Source organism: Heteronotia binoei, chromosome 5 (assembly GCF_032191835.1).
Source record: "Heteronotia binoei isolate CCM8104 ecotype False Entrance Well chromosome 5, APGP_CSIRO_Hbin_v1, whole genome shotgun sequence".
Taxonomy (NCBI): domain Eukaryota; kingdom Metazoa; phylum Chordata; class Lepidosauria; order Squamata; family Gekkonidae; genus Heteronotia; species Heteronotia binoei.
This window is the reverse complement of record NC_083227.1, coordinates 23809596-23827337: the sequence shown is the minus strand read 5'-3', so window position 1 is coordinate 23827337 and position 17742 is coordinate 23809596. Positions and strand designations below refer to the sequence as shown.

The window sequence follows — 17742 nt, the reverse complement described above, 5'->3', positions numbered from 1 at the left end:
TGTTTCATTGGGCCTGAAATCTAGGATTCTCATTGTCATCTTAGAGGGGAGGAATTAGCTTGATTGGTCCTGAGGTCAAGGGTGCTCTCTCATCTGGTAAAGGAGGAATCAGATCCATGGGCTCCTGAGGTTGAGGGTACTCTCCAACATCCCTGAAAGTCATCCCTGAGGGGATGGATCAGCACCATGGGATGCTGAGGTCGAGGTCACTCATCATCATCCCTGAGGCCTGTGAGGCCCTTAAGGGCATGCCTCAGGTCGAGAGTGTTCATTGTCATCTGATAGGGGATGCACTGGCTCTATGGGTCCCTGAGGTTGAGGGTGCTCATCATCATCCCTGAGAGGAAGTATCAGCACCATGAGTTGCTGAGGCTGAGGGTGCTCATTGTCATATCTGAGGCCTCTGAGGCCCCTAAGGCCATGACTGAGGGTATACATGGGCTGTATGGATTTGTTAGACCATGGGCTGCCGAGGTTGAGGGTGCTCATCAGCATCTCTGAGGCCTCTGAGGCTCCTAAGGCCACAACTAAGGGTATGTATCAGCTGTATGGACAGCTGAGGTGGCTCACTGTCATCCGGTAATGGAGAAAATGATACCATGGTCTCCTGAGGTTGAGGGTGCTCGCCATCATTCCTGAGGCCCCTAAGCCAATGCCTGAGGCTATACATCAGCTATATGAATTTCTTAAGTCAGGATTGGCCAACGGTAGCTCGCCAGATGTTTTTTGCCTACAACTCCCATCAGCCCCAGCCATTGGCCATGCTGGCTGGGGCTGATGGGAGTTGTAGGCAAAAAACATCTGGAGAGCTACCGTTGGCCACCCCTGCCTTAGGTCAAGGGTACTCGCTGTCATCCCTTAGGGAGGCATCAACTCAATGGGCCCCTGAGGTCGAGGGTGCTTGCCATCATCCCTGAAGGACCCTAAGGCCATGACTACTGAGGTCGAGGGTGCTCATCTTCATCTCTGAGGACCCTAAGGCCATGACTGAGGGTATGCATCGGCTGTATGGAACCCTGAGGTCGAGGTTGCTCACTGTCATCCAGTCATGGAGGAATTGAAGCCATGGTCCCCTGAGGTTGAGGGTGCTTGCCATCATCTCTGAGGTCCCTGTGGTCATCCCTGAGGGAAAGTATCAGTACTATGGGCTGCTGAGACTGAGGTTTCTTGCCATCATCCCTGAGTCTACTGAGGCCCCTGAGGTGATGCCTGAGGGTATGCATACTGAGGCCCCTGAGGTCAAGGTGCTCGCTGTCATCCCTTAGGGAGACAGTAGCTCAATGGGCCCCTGAGCTTGAGAATGCTCACCATCATTCTTGTGGCCCCTGGGCTTGAGGGTATATATTGACTATATGCAGGGGTGGAATTCTAGCAGGAGCTCCTTTGCGTATTAGGCTACACACCCCTGATGCAGCCAATCCTCAAAGAGCTTACAAGGCTAAGCTCTTGGAGGACTGGCTATATCAGGGGTGTGTGGCCTAATATGCAAAGGAGCTCCTAGAATTCCACACCTGGTTATATAGGTTCCTGAGGTTGAGGTTGCTCACTGTCATTCAGTAGGAGATGAATTGGCACATTGGGCCCAAGGTCATAGTCATCTGGAAGAGGAAGAATCAGCTCGATTGGCCCCTGGGGTTGAGGGAGCTCTCTGTCATCCAGTAGGGAAGGAATTGGCTCCATGGTCCCCTGAGATCGAGGGTGCTCACTGTCATTCCCTATGGCCCCTGAGGTCATCCCTGAGGGGAAGCATCAGCACCATAGACTGCTGAGGGTTTAAATTAAGGGGGGGGAAGGTACCAACTGGATATTAGGATTTTTTTTCCAATAATAGTTCAGCAGTAGAATCAGCTACTGAGGGAGGTGGTGAGCTCTCCCTCGCCGGCAGCCTTTAAGCAGTAGCTGGACAAACACTTGCCAGAGATGCCCTAGGCCACGGGTGGCCAAACTTGTTAAACATAAGAGCCATATAGAATAAATATCAGATGCTTGAGAGCCGCAAGACATGGACGTCAGATGTTTGAAAGCCACAAGACGGGGAGGGAGGGAGGGAGGGAGGGAGGAAGGAAGGAAGGAAGGAAGGAAGGAAGGAAGGAAGGAAGGAAGGAAGGAAGGAAGGAAGGAAGGAAGGAAGGAAGGAAGGAAGGAACTTGCTGGCTTGGCTTGGAGAAGTGGTTTAAAGAAACAAATGCCTTCAAGAGCCACAAACTTTGTGAAAGAGCCACATGTGGCTCCCAAGCAACAGTTTGGCCACCCCTGCTCTAGGCTGATCCTGCACTGAGCAGGGGGTAGGACTAGATGGTCTGTATGGCCCCTTCCAGTTCTGTGATTCTATCATTCTATGAACTTATGAAGAAGAAAGGAGCAGTGTCTCACAAAAGCTCATCCCCTGCCAGAAATGCTATTAGTCTTTAAGGTGCTCTTGAACTCTTGCTCTTTTCTACTTGAACGGCTGAAGTACTCCTAAGAGTTAAAGTGAGACAGCTTTTGGTCCTAGAGAGGCACATGGGAAGGGGTAGACCCAGGAAAGCCAGTTCCTGCCCCCTCCCTTGACAGGAGCCGCCTCTTTGTTTCTCAGGCTGTTGCTGGAACATCTAGTACGGAATCTGGTGAGTTCAAATGGGCTGGGGGGAGGGCTGGAAAATGCATTGCAAGATCCAAGCCAGAGAGGAAGAGGAGGGAAAGCATGGAGTGAGTCAGAGTGCCCCTCCTCCAGTTCCCATCCTGCAGTCCATCTATGTCAGCACCCCCACCCTTACATCAACTTGGTTATATATTTTATATCATTATATACTCCCTGTGTTAACAGTGCCATACGATAGAGAAATAAATAAGCCCCTCTGTGTCACAGATACCCTGTTTGCTGCTCTGTGCAAAGCCACGAGATCCTTGGTAGAGTTGCCACCCCCCCAGGTGGAGCCTGGAGATCTCTCGGAATTACAACTGATCTCCAAATGACAGATCAGATCCCTTGGAGAAAATGACTTCTTTTGAGGATAGACTCTGTGGCAATAGACCAGAGGTGGCCAAACTTGCTTAACGTAAGAGCCACGCAGAATAAACATCGGATGCTTGAGAACCACAAGACAGATGGAAGGAAGGAAAGAAAATAGATGGGAAGGGAGAGGTGGAAAGAAAGCAACTTTAACTTGAAATGTATTTGTTATATATGGAATTATTCTACTTGATGCTACTTCACCCAACAAAGTTCTGTATAACTTGGAATTTCTAAAATAAACTTATCATATGTTTTAAAAAATGCATTCTCCAAGCTGCTGACTGGCTGGCTTGACTTGGAGAAGTGGTCTAAAGAGACAAATGCCTTCTCCAAACCAGCCAATGGGGTGGTGGGGGCTTCTGAGCCACAGTTTGGCTACCCCTGCAATAGCCCCTGCTGAAGTCCCTCCCTCAGGTCCCACCCCTAAAATCTCAAGGTATTTCCTAACCCAGAGTTGGCAAGCCTGAGGCTGGAATACAGAATCTGAACCCAGCACCTTCAGAGGCTGGCTCAAGTGGTTTCAGGTTCTGTAGATGTGTGTTTAGAAAGACACAGCAGCTGCAGAAGGGAGGAACCGAGTGTGATTTGGAAGGAAGGGTTTGCGGGGGAGGTGGGAGGGTTGCTCAGGGAGAGGTTGAGAGTGAAAGAGAAATGTGTGTGTTGCACTCTTCTTTCTCTCCCTTCCAGGGCAGCGCAGGGAAGACACCTTTGATGTGTTTTCTGCCCTGCAGGGAGTTCGAAGCCACCATGCAGACTGCTCAGGTAAGCGGGGGTCAATGGGCAGAGGGCAGCAGGAATGCTTCCTTCTCTTTTGCAAGGCTCAAAGGATAGGGTCCTTACCCTCGGTTTTGGAAGATGTAGAAGTAGGGTTGCCAGGTCTGACTCAAGAAATATCTGGGGACTTTGGGGCTGCAGCCAGGACCAAGGGTGTGACAAGCACAACTGAACTCCAAATGGAGTTCTGGCAATCACATTTAAAGGGACCTGGTGTCACATTCTCAGGGTGTAGGCAGGCAGGAGTCCAAAGCCAGTCCAAGGTCAAAGTTCAGGAAGTCAAGCAGGAGCCAAGTCACCAATGCAGAATCACAAACCAGAATCAGAAGTCAGTGTCCGAAAGCCAAAAGGTCAGGGTGCCAAGGAAATCAAGCAGGTCAGGACCAGGGATCAGGAAGGACCGTGGATGCAAGCCAGAGAATAGACTTGTTGCTTCCACAAGGTTACCAGGTCCTGGGTGGGAGCTATATGGGAGTGTCAATCAGCCTGCTCCCTGGGTGGCGGTGACTCTGCTAGAACTCAGGGCTGAGAGACCTGAAGCATCGGTGTGCCTCATGTCTTCGTTCTGAAAGTTCTTTCCGGAGCCTGCTTCAAACTCTTGAAATGAGAGGAGGAGAGCTTGGAGGAGATTGATCGTCAACAGCTGACACTGGTGCCTGGAGAGTGATTGATGGGCCAGCTGCTGTTCGTTCAGCTGAGGAACTGGCTGGAACTCTTCCAGGTCTGTTAACCCTTCCAGCTCCTCCTCGTCAGGGCTCATGACACCTGGTTTTTTTAGCCACTTTGTGGCACGGAGTATTGGACTGGATGGGCCATTGGCCTGTTCCAACATGGCTTCTCTTATGTTCTTAATGGCTTCCCTCCATTTGGAATAATGAAGGATAGAGACATCTTCTTTTGGGGCTCACAGAATTGGACCCCCTGGTCCAATCTTTTTTGAAACTTGGGGGGGTGTTTTGAAGAGAGGCACCAGATGCTATGCTGAAAATTTTGTGCTGATATCTCGAAAAACAGCCCTTGCAGAGCCCTAGATACCCATGGATCAATTCTCCATTATACCCTATGGGAATCAGTCTCCATAGGGAATAATGGAGTGCCCAGCAGACATTTTCCTCCCCCTCTGCTTTCTGAAGAGGGAGGGAGGGCCACCAAACCAGGGGATCCCCTGCCCCCACCTGGGGATTGACAACCCTATGTAGAGGACAGGCACAAGGAAGGCAGGAAAAATGGTCTAGGCACATGCAGAGAAGTCCAGACAGAGACAATAAAGCAGTACTTTTATTATAACCGACTCCCAACTGACCCTGTGGAGTAGGGTTACCAACCTCCAGGTGGGGCCTGAGGTGCTTCCACAATTACAACTGATTTACAGACTACAGAGATTGGGAGGGGGGCTACTCTACAGCACCTCATAAGAACATAAGAAGAGCCCTGCTGGATCAGACTAGAGGTCCACCTAGCCCAGCATCCTGTCTCACGCAGTGGCCAGCCAGTTCGGAGGGCCAACAACAGGGTAAAGAAGCTGAGGCCTTTCCCTGAGGTTGCCTCCTGGCTCTGGGCTTCAGATAGGGTTGCCAAGTCTAACTCAGATAATATCTGGAGACTTTGGCGGTGGGGCCAGGAGACTTTTCCTAAAATAAATAAATTAAAACTCAGCAGTGCAGTTCCCCTGAATACAGTCTTCATTTCCTCACCGAAGGGGCTGCAAATAATCTCTCTCTCTCTCTCTTTCCCTCACACACACAGAGAAGCAACAATGAAACCGTTTGCAATCCCACACTCATGTGGTCTCACTGGGGCAATTTACTCATGAATTGCTGAACTTCCAATAACACAAGGAAACCAAAGGTTCAACTTTACCCTTTACTCTGCAAATGACCTCTGAAAAGCTTGCACAACAAGCAGAGGGTCTGGGCTACTTTCACAGCCACTGGGAGCAGCCACGTTGTTCTGCCTGCTCACCCTGCCCCCATTCAGCCTTAAAGACACAGACACACCATCCAAAAAGGAAGCCTTTGCAAGCTTTCTCCTAGCGTTCTGAAGGGGAAAGGCACATGGTAGCTGTGGGGGCGACTGGGGGCAGGAAGGAGCCTGGGAAAGCGGGAGAACCCCTGCTGGGACCTGGGGACTGGCAAGCCTAGCTTCAGAGGATTTGAACATGAAGGTTCCTCTCAGTCACCATGGTTAGCAGCCACAGATAGACCCGTCTTCCATTAATCTAATGCCTCAAACACATAAGGCAAAACCATGAAGTGTGAAAATCATTAGATAGGAGTGTTTTATTCAAAGGCCCTGTGAAAACAAAAGAGTATTCACCTTTTCCCCTGAATGAGAGCACTGCAGGTGACAAACAAATGTCACACTAAGAGAGTTGGGCCAACCACTATAAAGGCCCTGCTAGAGCTGGCTGCTGCTGTTCAAGAATTGTTTTAGCATCCATGTTTGGATTTTTCCTCATGGACCAGTTTTCCAGTGCTAAAAAGAAGTGATTGCTTCTCCTTTCAGGGGCTGTTGTCATTTGAAGAGGTGGCTGTTTATTTCACCCCAGGGGAATGGACCCTGCTGAGCCCAGCTCAGAGAGCTCTGTACAAGGAAGTCATGCTGGAGAATTTTGGAAATGTGGCTTCTCTGGGTGAGGAATCTTTTCTCCTTGACTCTCTCCTCAGTGCTGTGAGGTGTGACTACTTCTCAGTGCACTGTGAGGGACTTTATGTTGAGGACAGACATAGTGTTAACTGTTGGTTAGACTGTTCTGCTCTGTATACAGATCTGGAAAGGTTTTGAGTTTCTCCTTGCAGAAAGGAGAGCCACTGCCTAACAGTCCTGTGTCTGGACCTCATGAGAGGGCATCCGAAAAGGTGCCAAGGAGTGCTTTGTTTACAGAGGAAGGGGCAGTCTAAATAGGTGTTTCCCTCCTATCTGGCCTTCATCTACCTGTGTTGAGAAGGGAGTCAGAGCTAAAGAGTGAGAGAGGAAGGAGAGATGTGGGGATCTGGGAGAAGTATAACCAAATTAGAGAAAATAGATCATAACCTGCTAGACCTGAACCTCGTAGTGGTGGAGGAAGGTCCAGGGAAGAACTTATAGAAAATAGTGGTGCTTCGAGAGACTTTTCCAGACATTTTTCTCCCCAACTACTACCAACTGCTCAGTATTTTTCTAACTTGATAAATCCCTTACATTGCAGAGCCTTTATGCTAGCCCAGGGGTTGGGAACGTTGGCTCTCCAGGTGTTTTTTGCCTACAACTCCCATCAGCCTCAGCCAGCATGGCCAATGGCTGGGGCTGATGGGAGTTGTAGGCAACAAACATCTGGAGAGCCAACGTTCCCTACCCCTGTGCTAGCCAGACTTCATCTTTTCCCTTCGACTGTCTTGAAAGGCTGATATAAGGGTATTCCTTATAAAGAAAGAGTTTGCTCTTGCCTCTTTAATGAACCTGGTTTCATGCAACATATTCTTTTTCACTGCTCTCATTATTCTTCTCTGCTCCAGAGCATCCCTCCCCCGGACAGAGTGTTCCATTTATTCTTGTTGTTCAGTCGTACAGTCGAGAACGACTCTTTGTGACACCATGGACCAAGTCACGGCAGGCCCTCCTGTCTTCTGTGGCTAAGAGCAGGGCTTTTTTTTGTAGCAGGAACTCCTTTGCATATTAGGTCACACACCCCTGAGGTAGCCAATCCTCCAAGAGCTCACAGGGTTCTTCTTACAGGGCCTACTGTAAGCTCTTGGAGGATTGGCTACATCAGAGGGGTGTAGTCTAATATGCAAAAGAGTTTTTGCTACAAAAAAAGCCCTGGCTAAGAGCCACTGATGGACCTCTGCTCCAGAAGTTTATCCAATCCTCTCTCAAAGCTGTCTATAAGAATGCATAACTGCAAAGGTCAGATGGATTATCTTTGTTCCATCTGGTTTTGTTTCTGTGCACACAGAAGAGCCATAATTGTGTTTTTTTGTTTTCTCCCCCCAAAGGACCCGTGGTTGCCAAACCTGACCTTGTATCCTGGCTCGAAGAAGAGAAAGAACTCTTTTATCATGGCTTTGAGGAGGTGGTTGGATTGGCAGGTAGGTGCCTTGGCACCTCATGGGGGACTCTCATGTCTGGAAGGTCTGGGCGGGTGGGCTTCAGGGTCTCATTTTTCTGACACAGAATAGTCTGACCTAAAATTCTACCTCAGACTTCTTTCTGGTCTCACAATAGGTTTTTCCTCATAGCCGCTTTGCATCAAAAGTGCTTGAATAAGATGTCACATAGGATTGGGTTCTCTAAAAAAATTGCCAACCTATCAGGCGTAAGGTACCATCTATAGACCATTTTATATAAATTCTCTTTCAGTTCTGCTGGTTTCATCAGTTTTATGTTACGCTTCCATAGTTGTTCCCATTCCTCCAAATCTATATTGTAACCAAAGTCCTTCAACCAACGTATCCATGCTTCTTTCACAACCTCGTCCTGCATCTTAATTTGAAGTAGCCAGTCATATACTTTAGAAATTATCTTCTGTTTAGATTCTAGTATGAGATCTAGATCAAGTGGAGTGTTCGTAAAGCCCTTTTCTTTATCTTTGCGAAATCTTGACTTAAGTTGGCACTGGAGCCACCAACTTAACTTAGAAAGTTCCTCCTCAATCAGCTCATTCTGGCTGTTTAACAAGAAGGCATAGTCTTGTAAGATGTCCCAGTTGTACAAGTTTGGATGGGTCAGAGCTTCTACCGGAGATAGCCATCTTGGAGTATAAGTATAATGTACTTTAATTTCTTCCCAGGTCTTGTACAGAGATCTTCTTATTTCATGTCTAAGAAATCGGCCAGTTTTGCTAGGAGCATGATACCAGATATAACTGTGCCAGCCTTCCCCCAGACCAGCACCCTCAATAGTCAATAATTTTTTATTGTCTAACTTACACCAGGCTCTCAGCCAAGCAATACAACAAGCTTTATAATACAAGTTCCAGTCAGGTAAGGCTAGACCACCTCTTAGTTTACTATCTTGTAAAACTTTCAATTTGATTCTAGCTTTCTTGCCTTGCCAAATGAAGGTCTTGGTCATAGAGTTGAGTTGCTGGAAGAATGATTTAGGTAAGATAATTCCTCATAGCCGCTTTGCATCAAAAGTGCTTGAATAAGATGTCACATAGGATTGGGTTCTCTAAAAAAATTGCTACCTATCTTGACTTCTAAACTGTGCAAGAGGAAGGCAGGTATATAGCTAATCTAAATAATGTTAAAGTTTAGTGTAGTGGTTAAGTGCGCAGACTCTTTTCTGGGAGAACCGGGTTTGATTCCCCCACTCCTCCACTTGCACCTGCTGGAATGGCCTTGGGTCAGCCATAGCTCAGGCAGAGGTTGTCCTTGAAAGGGCAGCTGCTGTAAAAGCTCTCTTAGCCCCACCTACCTCACAGGGTGCCTGTTGTGGTGGGGGGAGGGAAGGTAAAGGAGATTGTGACTGTTCTGAGACTCTGAAATTCAGAGTATAGGGCGGGATATAAATCCAATATCATCTTCTACAAGGTACAGCTTGAGCATCTATACTAATATAAGGAGCCCTCTGCTCATTTTTCTGTGGTAAGGGTAGCTCATCAGAACCCCACCGTACCCTGCAAAAGATAAAAACAAAACCTCATCAGAAAATAAATGTAGCTCAGTCACATACACATATAGCCTAAGCTACCTCACAGGCAGGGCTTTTTTTGTAGCAGGAACTCCTTTGCGTATTAGGCCACACCTCCCTGATGTAGCTAGTCCTCCTGGAGCTTACAGTAGGCCCTATGCTAAGAGCCCTGTAAGCTCTTGGAGGATTGTCTACATCAGGGGTGTGTGGCCTAATATGCAAAGGAGTTCCTGCTACTAAAAAAGCCCTACTCGCAAGGTTGTTGTTTGGCTTAAAGGAGGGCAGGAGGATGACGGAGGTTGCTTTCAGTCCCCATAGAGAGGGTGGAAATGATCTCATCTCTTACAAAACAAGGGCAGGGGGTGAGCAACCGCCCTGAGTTATCAGAGCCCATGTGATGTAATGGTTAGATTTCTGACTAGGAGCTACGAGGCCAGGTTGGAATCCCCACTCTACTACTGAGGCTTGCTGGGTGACCTTGGGCCAGGCGCACCTTCTGAGAGCTAGTTTGGTGTTAGGGTTGCCAATCCCCAGGTGGGGGCAGGGGATCCCCCCGTTTGGAGGCCCTCCCCTGCTTCAGGGTCGTCAGAAAGCGGGGGGAGGGGAGGGAAATGTCTGCTGGGAACTCTGTTATTCCCTATGGAGATTTATTCCCATAGAAAATCATGGAGAATTGATCCGCGGGTATCTGGGGCTCTTGGGGGAGGGTGTTTTTGGGGGTAGAGGCACCAAATTTTTAATACAGCATCTAGTGTCTCTCCCCAAGATACCCACCAAGTTTCAAAAAGATTGGACCAGGGGGTCCAATTCTATGAGCCCCAAAAGAAGGTGTCCTTATCCTTCATTATTTCCTATGGAAGGAAGGCATTGAAAAGGTGTGCCGTCCCTTTAAATGTGAACTCCCTTTGGAATTCAATTATGCTTGTCACAGCCTTGCTCTTGGCTCCACCCCCAAAGTCTCCTGGCTCCACCCCCAAAGTCCCCAGATATTTCGTGAATTGGACTTGGCAACCCTATTTGGTGTGGTGGTGAAGTGCATGGACTCTTTCCCATTTCTCCACATACACCTGCTGTTGATGTGCCCTTGGGTCAGCCGCAAATTCCCTCAAAGCTATTCTGCTCAAGAGCGGTTCTGTGAGGGCTCTCTCATCCCCACCTACCTCACAACAACAACAACAAAATTTTATTTATATCCCGCCCTCCCCGCCGGAGCAGGCTCAGGGCGGCTGTTGTGGGGAGGGGGAGGGGAAGGAGATTTGTAAGGCGCTCTGAGACTCCTTTGGGTAGCGAAGGGCGGGGTATAAATCCAATCTCTTCTCCTTCTCAGCCAGACCTACCTGGCAGGGCTTTTGTGAGGAGAAAATGGAGAACAGGAGAACCAAGTAAGCCCCTTGGGGAGAAATAAATCTGCTTTTGCCTATAGTTTGTAAAAAAAGAAAAGAAAAGATGATCCCAGTTGCTTCATCTGGTATTGTCGCTGCTCTTTCAGGGCACTCATTTCAGGAGGTAGAACTGCTTATTCAGTATTCAAACTATCATTAAATATTGTGAGCACAGTGAAGCTATAGGATTGGTGAGAGGAGTAAGCACAGACGGGCTTCTAGTTTAGAATGAATCAAAATTCTTAATCTCTTACATATGCAAGAAAGGCACCATGACTGAGTTGAGATATGAGAAATTCAGACATCATGTGGTGCTGGGAGTGTATCTAGAGTAAATGTGTGGAAAAACTCAGTTATCTTTTTTTTCTGTCTGTGAAAGCCAGTTGTAGGCCTCTGTGATGACAGACAAACAGCTCTTCTTGAAAGTTGTTTCAATGGTTATCGTGGTTGGTTTACGCTTGCTGAATAATCTCCTTAAGGATACTAACTGCTTTAAGCCAGCTAGAAAGAGAAATGTCTTCATGGAGCAGGACATTACAGTCAGTTATTCTGAACCATATTGGATCAGGCTTAAAGAATAAGTACATTCTGCATACCACATGCTATCAACATTAGTTTCTGCAACACCCTTTTGAGGATGGCAGGAGGGGACATTCCTGTTATTATAGGGAGGACATCTGAGGGCCAGACATTGCAGGAAGAAAATTCACACTGTCTTTTTAGCTCTGCCACATAACTCTGTCTTCCCCCATGGACCTGGGAAGAGCCAATAATCAAGCATCATTGCTTGAGGACAAGCTCACTGTCTTATGGCTACATTTTGAGGTGTCTGTTCTGATTGGCAGTAAGGTCAGTGAAGGATCTCTGTGTGAATAACTGTCTCAGTAAAATGCTAGTCTCTCCTTAATTGCCACAAACGAGGGATCGGTCAATAGGTAAAGGTAGTCCCCTGTGCAAGCACCAGTCGTTTCTGACTCTGAGGTGACGTCGCATCACAGCGTTTTCACAGCAGACTTTTCTATGGGGTGATTTGCCATTGCCATCCCCAGTCGTCTACACTTTCCCTACAGCAAGCTGGGTACTCATTTTACTGACCTCAGAAGGATGGAAGGTTGAGTCAACCTTGAGCCGGCTACCTGAACCCAGTTTCTGCCAGGATCGAACTCAGGTGGTGAGCAGAGGGCTTTGACTGCAGTACTGCAGCTTTACCACTCTGCACCATGGGGCTCTTATTGGTCAATAACAATTCTATTTAAAAGATTTTTGAAAATGTTCAGAACCACAACTTATATTCTTGCATTCTAGACAGCAGTTATTTTATTTTAGTCCTTAATTTTGGGCTCCATTTCCCTCCAGTATCTTTATGTCAGGTTTCTTTCTTTCAGCAGGTGTGTGGGAGTCAGCAAATGAAAGGAAAAGTCACCAAGAGGCGGAGAAAAAAGATACATATCCAGACTGGAAACAAAACATTCAGTATTGTGACACACTGAGGAAGGAAGAGGGAAAACAACAACAAAAAGAGAGGAAACTTTCTGGTTTATTGCAGGGTAATGACACTCACGACATTCCACTACTTCAAAAGTTATATGAAGGAAACAATAGTAATAAATGCCCTGCAAGTGGGGAAATTTTTCCTGAAAAATCAGACATTTATACACAATGGAATGCTCATAAAAGAAAGAAAATATTCAAATGCCTAGAGTGTGGGAAAATCTTTGGGCGGAAAGATAAGCTAACTTCTCATCAAAGAACTCACACAGGGGAGAAACCATATAAATGCCTGGAATGTGGGAAAGCCTTCAGTCAGAGTGCACACCTTAACTCCCATCAAAGAATTCACACAGGGGAGAAAAAATACAAATGCCTGGAGTGTGGGAAAAGCTTCACTCAAAGTGGAAACCTTGCTTCCCATCAAAGAATTCATACGGAGGAGAAAAAATATAAATGCCTGGAGTGTGGAAAAAGCTTCAAACACAGTGGAAGCCTTACTACCCATCGAAGAATTCACACAGGAAAGAAACCATATAAATGCCTGCAGTGTGGGAAAAGCTTTGGGCGGAAGTATGTCCTAATTTACCATCAAAGAATTCATACAGGGGAGAAACCATATAAATGCCTGGAGTGTGAGAAAAGCTTTGGATGGAAGGATGAACTAGTTTCCCATCAAAGAATTCACACAGGGGAGAAACCATACAAATGCCTGGAATGTGGGAAAAGCTTCAGTCACAGTGGAAACCTTACTTCCCACCAAAGAATTCATACAGGGGAGAAAATATATAAATGCCTGGAGTGTGGAAAAAGCTTCCATCGAAGTGCTAACCTTACTTCCCATCAAAGAAATCACACAGGAGAAAAACCATATCGATGCCTGGTGTGTGGAAAAAGCTTTGGGCGGAAAGATAATCTAATTTCCCATCAAAGAACTCACACAGATGAAAAACTATATAAGTGCCTGGAGTGTGGAAAAAGTATTGGGAAGAAAGATGCTCTGACTTTTTATCAAATAATTCAGTCAGGTGAGAAATCATAATAATAGCTGGATTGTCACAAGAGGTTCAGTCACAGTCGATGAAGGCATATTCCCTATCAAACTCACACGGGAGAAAGTTTAAGTGCTAGGGGTCTGGAACAGTGTTCCCTCTAAGCTGTGTTAGTGTGAGCTAGCTCACAGTTTTTTAGCTTCTAGCTCACACATTTCTGTCTTAGCTTAGGAAAAATGGCTCCAGAGCAAATTAATTTATGCAGTAGCTCACAACTTTAATGCCAGTAGCTCACAAAGTAGAATTTTTGCTCACAAGACTCCGCAGCTTAGAGGGAACATTTGGTGCTGCATCAAATAAAATTGGCTTCAAAAATTAGAAAGCAATGCAGTGAGACAATAATACTTATAGTGCACTATGCAGTAAAACTGTCTAAAACATTTCAGAGGGTTAATTTACAACACTAATCCCTTTATAAAAATGTCTTCTTAAAAAATTCTGTTTTACATATTCTGTGAAATGATTTTTAAAAATTCTTTTTTTATTATTTCATGGGCCTTACAAGCAGGAGTAGCTTGGCTACGATGAGGTTGGGGTTTTCCTTTTATTGTTAGATTGACTATTTCCCTCCCGCCTCTCCATTCTTCCCATGCGAGACCCATGTTTTATTTCTAAAATGAGAGGTGCTGAACTGAAATGTTCAGAAGTTCCTGCTTCTTAATGCAAGGAAGGAAAAAGGATGTGAGTTTTTTTTAGGGCTTTGTTGTAGCAGGAACTCCTTTGCATATTATTTACTGGATTTACTGATTTTATATGTATTTTATGCTGATGTACATTGCCTAGAGCCTGGTATCGGTATCTCTGGGATAAGGTGAAATAATGATGATGACGACGACACCCCCCCCCCCCCCGATGTAGCCAATCCTCCTGGAGCTTACAGTAGGCCCTGTACTAAGACCCCCTGTAAGCTCTTGGAGGATTGGCTACATCAGAGGTGTGTGGCCTAATATGCAAAGAAGTTACTGTAACAAAAAAAAAGCCCTGGTTTTGTTACAGTAAACTGGGGTAGGGGTTTCTTTTGTGCATGACACTGCATTTGGGTTGAATCCCATACATCATATCTTGCGGTTCTATCATTTCCCATTGACTGTTCTTCCCAGGTGAATTAGCTGATTTGTAGAGAGGGCAGAGGCTTGCTAGACAATCCAAGTAGTAGGCTTAGAAGGGTGTAACTCCACTTAGGGTAGGGCTTTTATTGTAGCAGAGACTCCTTTGCATATTAGGCCACACACCTCTGATGTAGCCAATCCTCCAAGAGCTTACAGGGCTCTTTTTACAAGGCCTACTGTAAGCTCCAGGATTGGCTACTACATCAGGGGTGTGTGGCCTAATATGCAAAGGAGTCCCTGCTACAAAAAAAGCTCTATGATCTGTCTCTATCTAGCATTGTCTTCTGCCAGCAGGTGAAGCCCCCTCCCCCCTTTTTCGATAGGTTGGCGTTTTCTTACTAACTCTTATTAGCCATCTTCCCTGTTTATGGACTTTTATGTGTTGATATTTTATATATTACAGCTTATTTGTTTTTAAAAAATAGTTCTTATTTATTTTTAAATGCTTTTTAATGTCCGAAATGTTTTAATGTCTTAATGTTAATAATGCTTTAATATTTTAATATTCACTGTCTAGGGGAGCCCAGAACTGGGTGAAGACCTGGAAATGTTTTAAATAAATAAAATTCCTGCCTTTCTACAGCAGTTAATTTCATTCCATAATTTCAGGCTTCTTGTCTTTTTTGTGTGTTTATGCCACACTTCTCTTTCTTTCAGAAGGAGCCATGTGGGAGCCAGCAAATAAAATGAAAAACCAGCCAGTGATGGACAAAGAAGATACATATCCAGATGTGAAAGTGAATGATGAATTTTGTGATGTGCTAAGGAAGGAAGGACCAAAGCACACTCTTAAAACAAGAACTAATTCTGGTCTTTTACAGCATAATGATTCTTACAACATTCCGCTACAAAAATCGGACCAAGGGGACAATAGGAATGAGTGCCCAGAAAGTGGGGAAACTTTTCTTGAAATATCAGATGTTAATATGCATTTGAACCCCCACAACAGAAAGAAAATATTTAAATGCTTCGCGTGTGGGAAAAATTCCAGTCAGACTGGCAAGCGTACTTCCCATGAAGGAATCCACACGGGGGGGAAACCACACAAATGCCTAGAGTGTGGGAAAACTTTTAGTCAGAGTTCCTACCTAATTGCCCATCAAAGAATCCACACAGGGGAGAAACCGTACAAATGCCTGGACTGTGGGAAATGCTTTGGACGGAAAGATAACCTTACTTCTCATCAAAGAGTTCACACCGGGGAGAAACCATACAAATGTCTGCAGTGTGACAAAAGCTTCCGTCAGAGTACATACCTTATTTTTCATCAAAGAGTCCACACAGGGGAGAAACCATATAAATGCTTAACGTGTGGGAAAAGTTTTGGACGGGTGGATAATCTAAATTCCCATCAAAGAATTCACACAGGGGAAAAACCATATAAATGTCTGGAGTGTGGAAAAAGCTTTGGGGCGAAAGGTGCCCTAACTTCCCATCAAAGGATTCACACGGGAGAGAAACCATATAAATGCCCTGAGTGTGGAAAGAGCTTCAGCAGGAGAACATATGTTATTTCTCATCAAAGAACTCACACAGGGGAAAAGCCATATAAATGCCTGGTGTGTGGGAAAAACTTTGGACGGAAGGATTACCTAACTTCTCATCAAAGAATTCACACTGGAAAAACCATATAAATGCTTGTGATGTTGAAGATGCCAAAGACTGAATCTGTGACCTGCATGCCACGGAGTCATAACCCCTCACACAGGTGAGAATTCATATAAATTCCTCAAGTATAGAAAAAGATTCTATAGGACAAGAATTATTTATTTCACATCAAAGCATCACACAGGTGAGAATGCATATAAATGCCTGATGTATGGGAAACTTTTCTTTTACAGTGGGAGGATTACTTCAGGTAAATGGAAGAGAACAAATATAAATCTGAACTAGTGTGTATTACTAAATCTGTAAAATGGAGGCAGGGGCAAACAAGGAATTTCTCTGTAAATCTGAAGGAAGTCATGCCTTTGCAGAAAAAGATGAAAATGTCTTTGCAGAAAAAGATGAAAATTAAAGCTCCCCCATATAATAGAAAAAAGCTCTTACATTCTAACAAAAGAATGCCCACACAGACTATGAGCTCAGGGCCATGGGGGGTGGCGGTGCTAGAAAACCATACCATTACCTATACTTTGGTTTCTGTAAAGTGTAGGGGGCAGCAAAGCTCTCTCTCTCTAAGCTTTGGAGTCTTGTGAGCAAAAATTCTACTTTGTGAGCAACTGGCATTAAAAGTTGTGAGCAAGAGATTTGGCTGCTACATAAATTAGTGTGCTCTGGGGTAACCCTTCCTGAGCTAAGACAAAAATGTGTGAACCGGAGGCTAAAAAACTGTGAGGTAGCTCACATTAACTCAGTTTAGAGGGAACACTGGGGGTCAATCCCAGCTTCAAGAGGGGATTGGATCAACATTTGGAGCAGAGGTCCATCAGTGGCTATTAGCCACAGCGTATTGTTGAAACTCTCTCTCTGGGGCAGTGATGCTCTGTATTTTTGGTGCTTGAGGTGCGGGGCACAGTAGAAGGGCTTCTAGCTCCACTTGTGAACCTCCTGATGGCACTTGGGGGGGGGGGGTTGGCCACTGTGTGACACAGAGTGTTGGACTGGATGGGCCACTGGCCTGATCCAACATGGCTTCTCTTATGTTCTTATGTCAGTACAATGGAAAGGCCTAAGCAGCCCTGGAAAAGGTCTCCCCTCCACTGCCATGTCTCCTGATAGATGAGGACTTGCTGGGGACAGGCCTGGTACCAATTTGCTACTCAAAACTTTTCCTGAGCAGAGGCTGCCGGGGGAGGGAAGGAGGGAAAAAAGATTCAGGGAGGAAACTAAAGATAAGTTGGTGGGTGGGTGGGTGGAAAAGGAGAGAAGGAAGCAGGAAAAGTTGAGATGCTATGGGTCTTCTTGTATGGAAGGGGATACAGGGCAAAAGGAGATGCCCCTCACAAGTCCTTGTGGGTGTCTTACAAATACATAAATAGATCTCAGTTGATGTTCGTCTTATTGATTGGGTTTTATTCATATGTTAATACTTTTCTGTAAATGTCCACAAGCAAGCACACAGATTGTTGTATTACATTAAATTAAATGACTGCAACATCAAACGACTGGAATAGCTTTTGTGTAGAATTGCAACATCACTGTTACAGATTATTTTATATTGTGCCCCTTCTCTAATCTTTGGAGATTTGTTTTCAAGCCTCCCCCCTTTTTTTTTGCTTATTCTGGCTCAGGACCAATACTCCCTTTAGTCTGCGGAGCCTTGTGAGCAAAAATTCTACTTCACAAGCTACTGGCATTAAAGTTGTGAGCTACTGCACTAATTAGTT

General features: G+C 45.6%; 1 protein-coding gene across 1 annotated transcript; it reads left to right on the top strand.

Moving 5' to 3' along the window:
• Positions 1 to 288: 288 nt before the first annotated feature.
• Positions 289 to 16064, top strand: LOC132571851 (zinc finger protein 420-like). The gene is made up of 7 exons (XM_060238645.1): positions 289 to 430; positions 2554 to 2606; positions 3683 to 3757; positions 6275 to 6401; positions 7744 to 7836; positions 12150 to 13280; positions 15071 to 16064. The coding sequence occupies exons 1-7, from the start codon at positions 289 to 291 to the stop codon at positions 16045 to 16047; spliced, it is 2598 nt and encodes an 865-aa protein (XP_060094628.1). The 3' UTR covers positions 16048 to 16064.
• The last annotated feature ends 1678 nt before the right edge of the window (positions 16065 to 17742 follow it).

Coding starts and splice junctions, on each gene's coding strand:
- LOC132571851 (XM_060238645.1), top strand. CDS start 289: ATGCACTGGCTCTATGGGTCCCTGAGGTTGAGGGTGCTCATCATCATC. Junction 6,402..7,743: donor TGGAAATGTGGCTTCTCTGG/GTGAGGAATCTT, acceptor CTCCCCCCAAAG/GACCCGTGGTTGCCAAACCT. Junction 13,281..15,070: donor TTATCAAATAATTCAGTCAG/GTGAGAAATCAT, acceptor TCTTTCTTTCAG/AAGGAGCCATGTGGGAGCCA.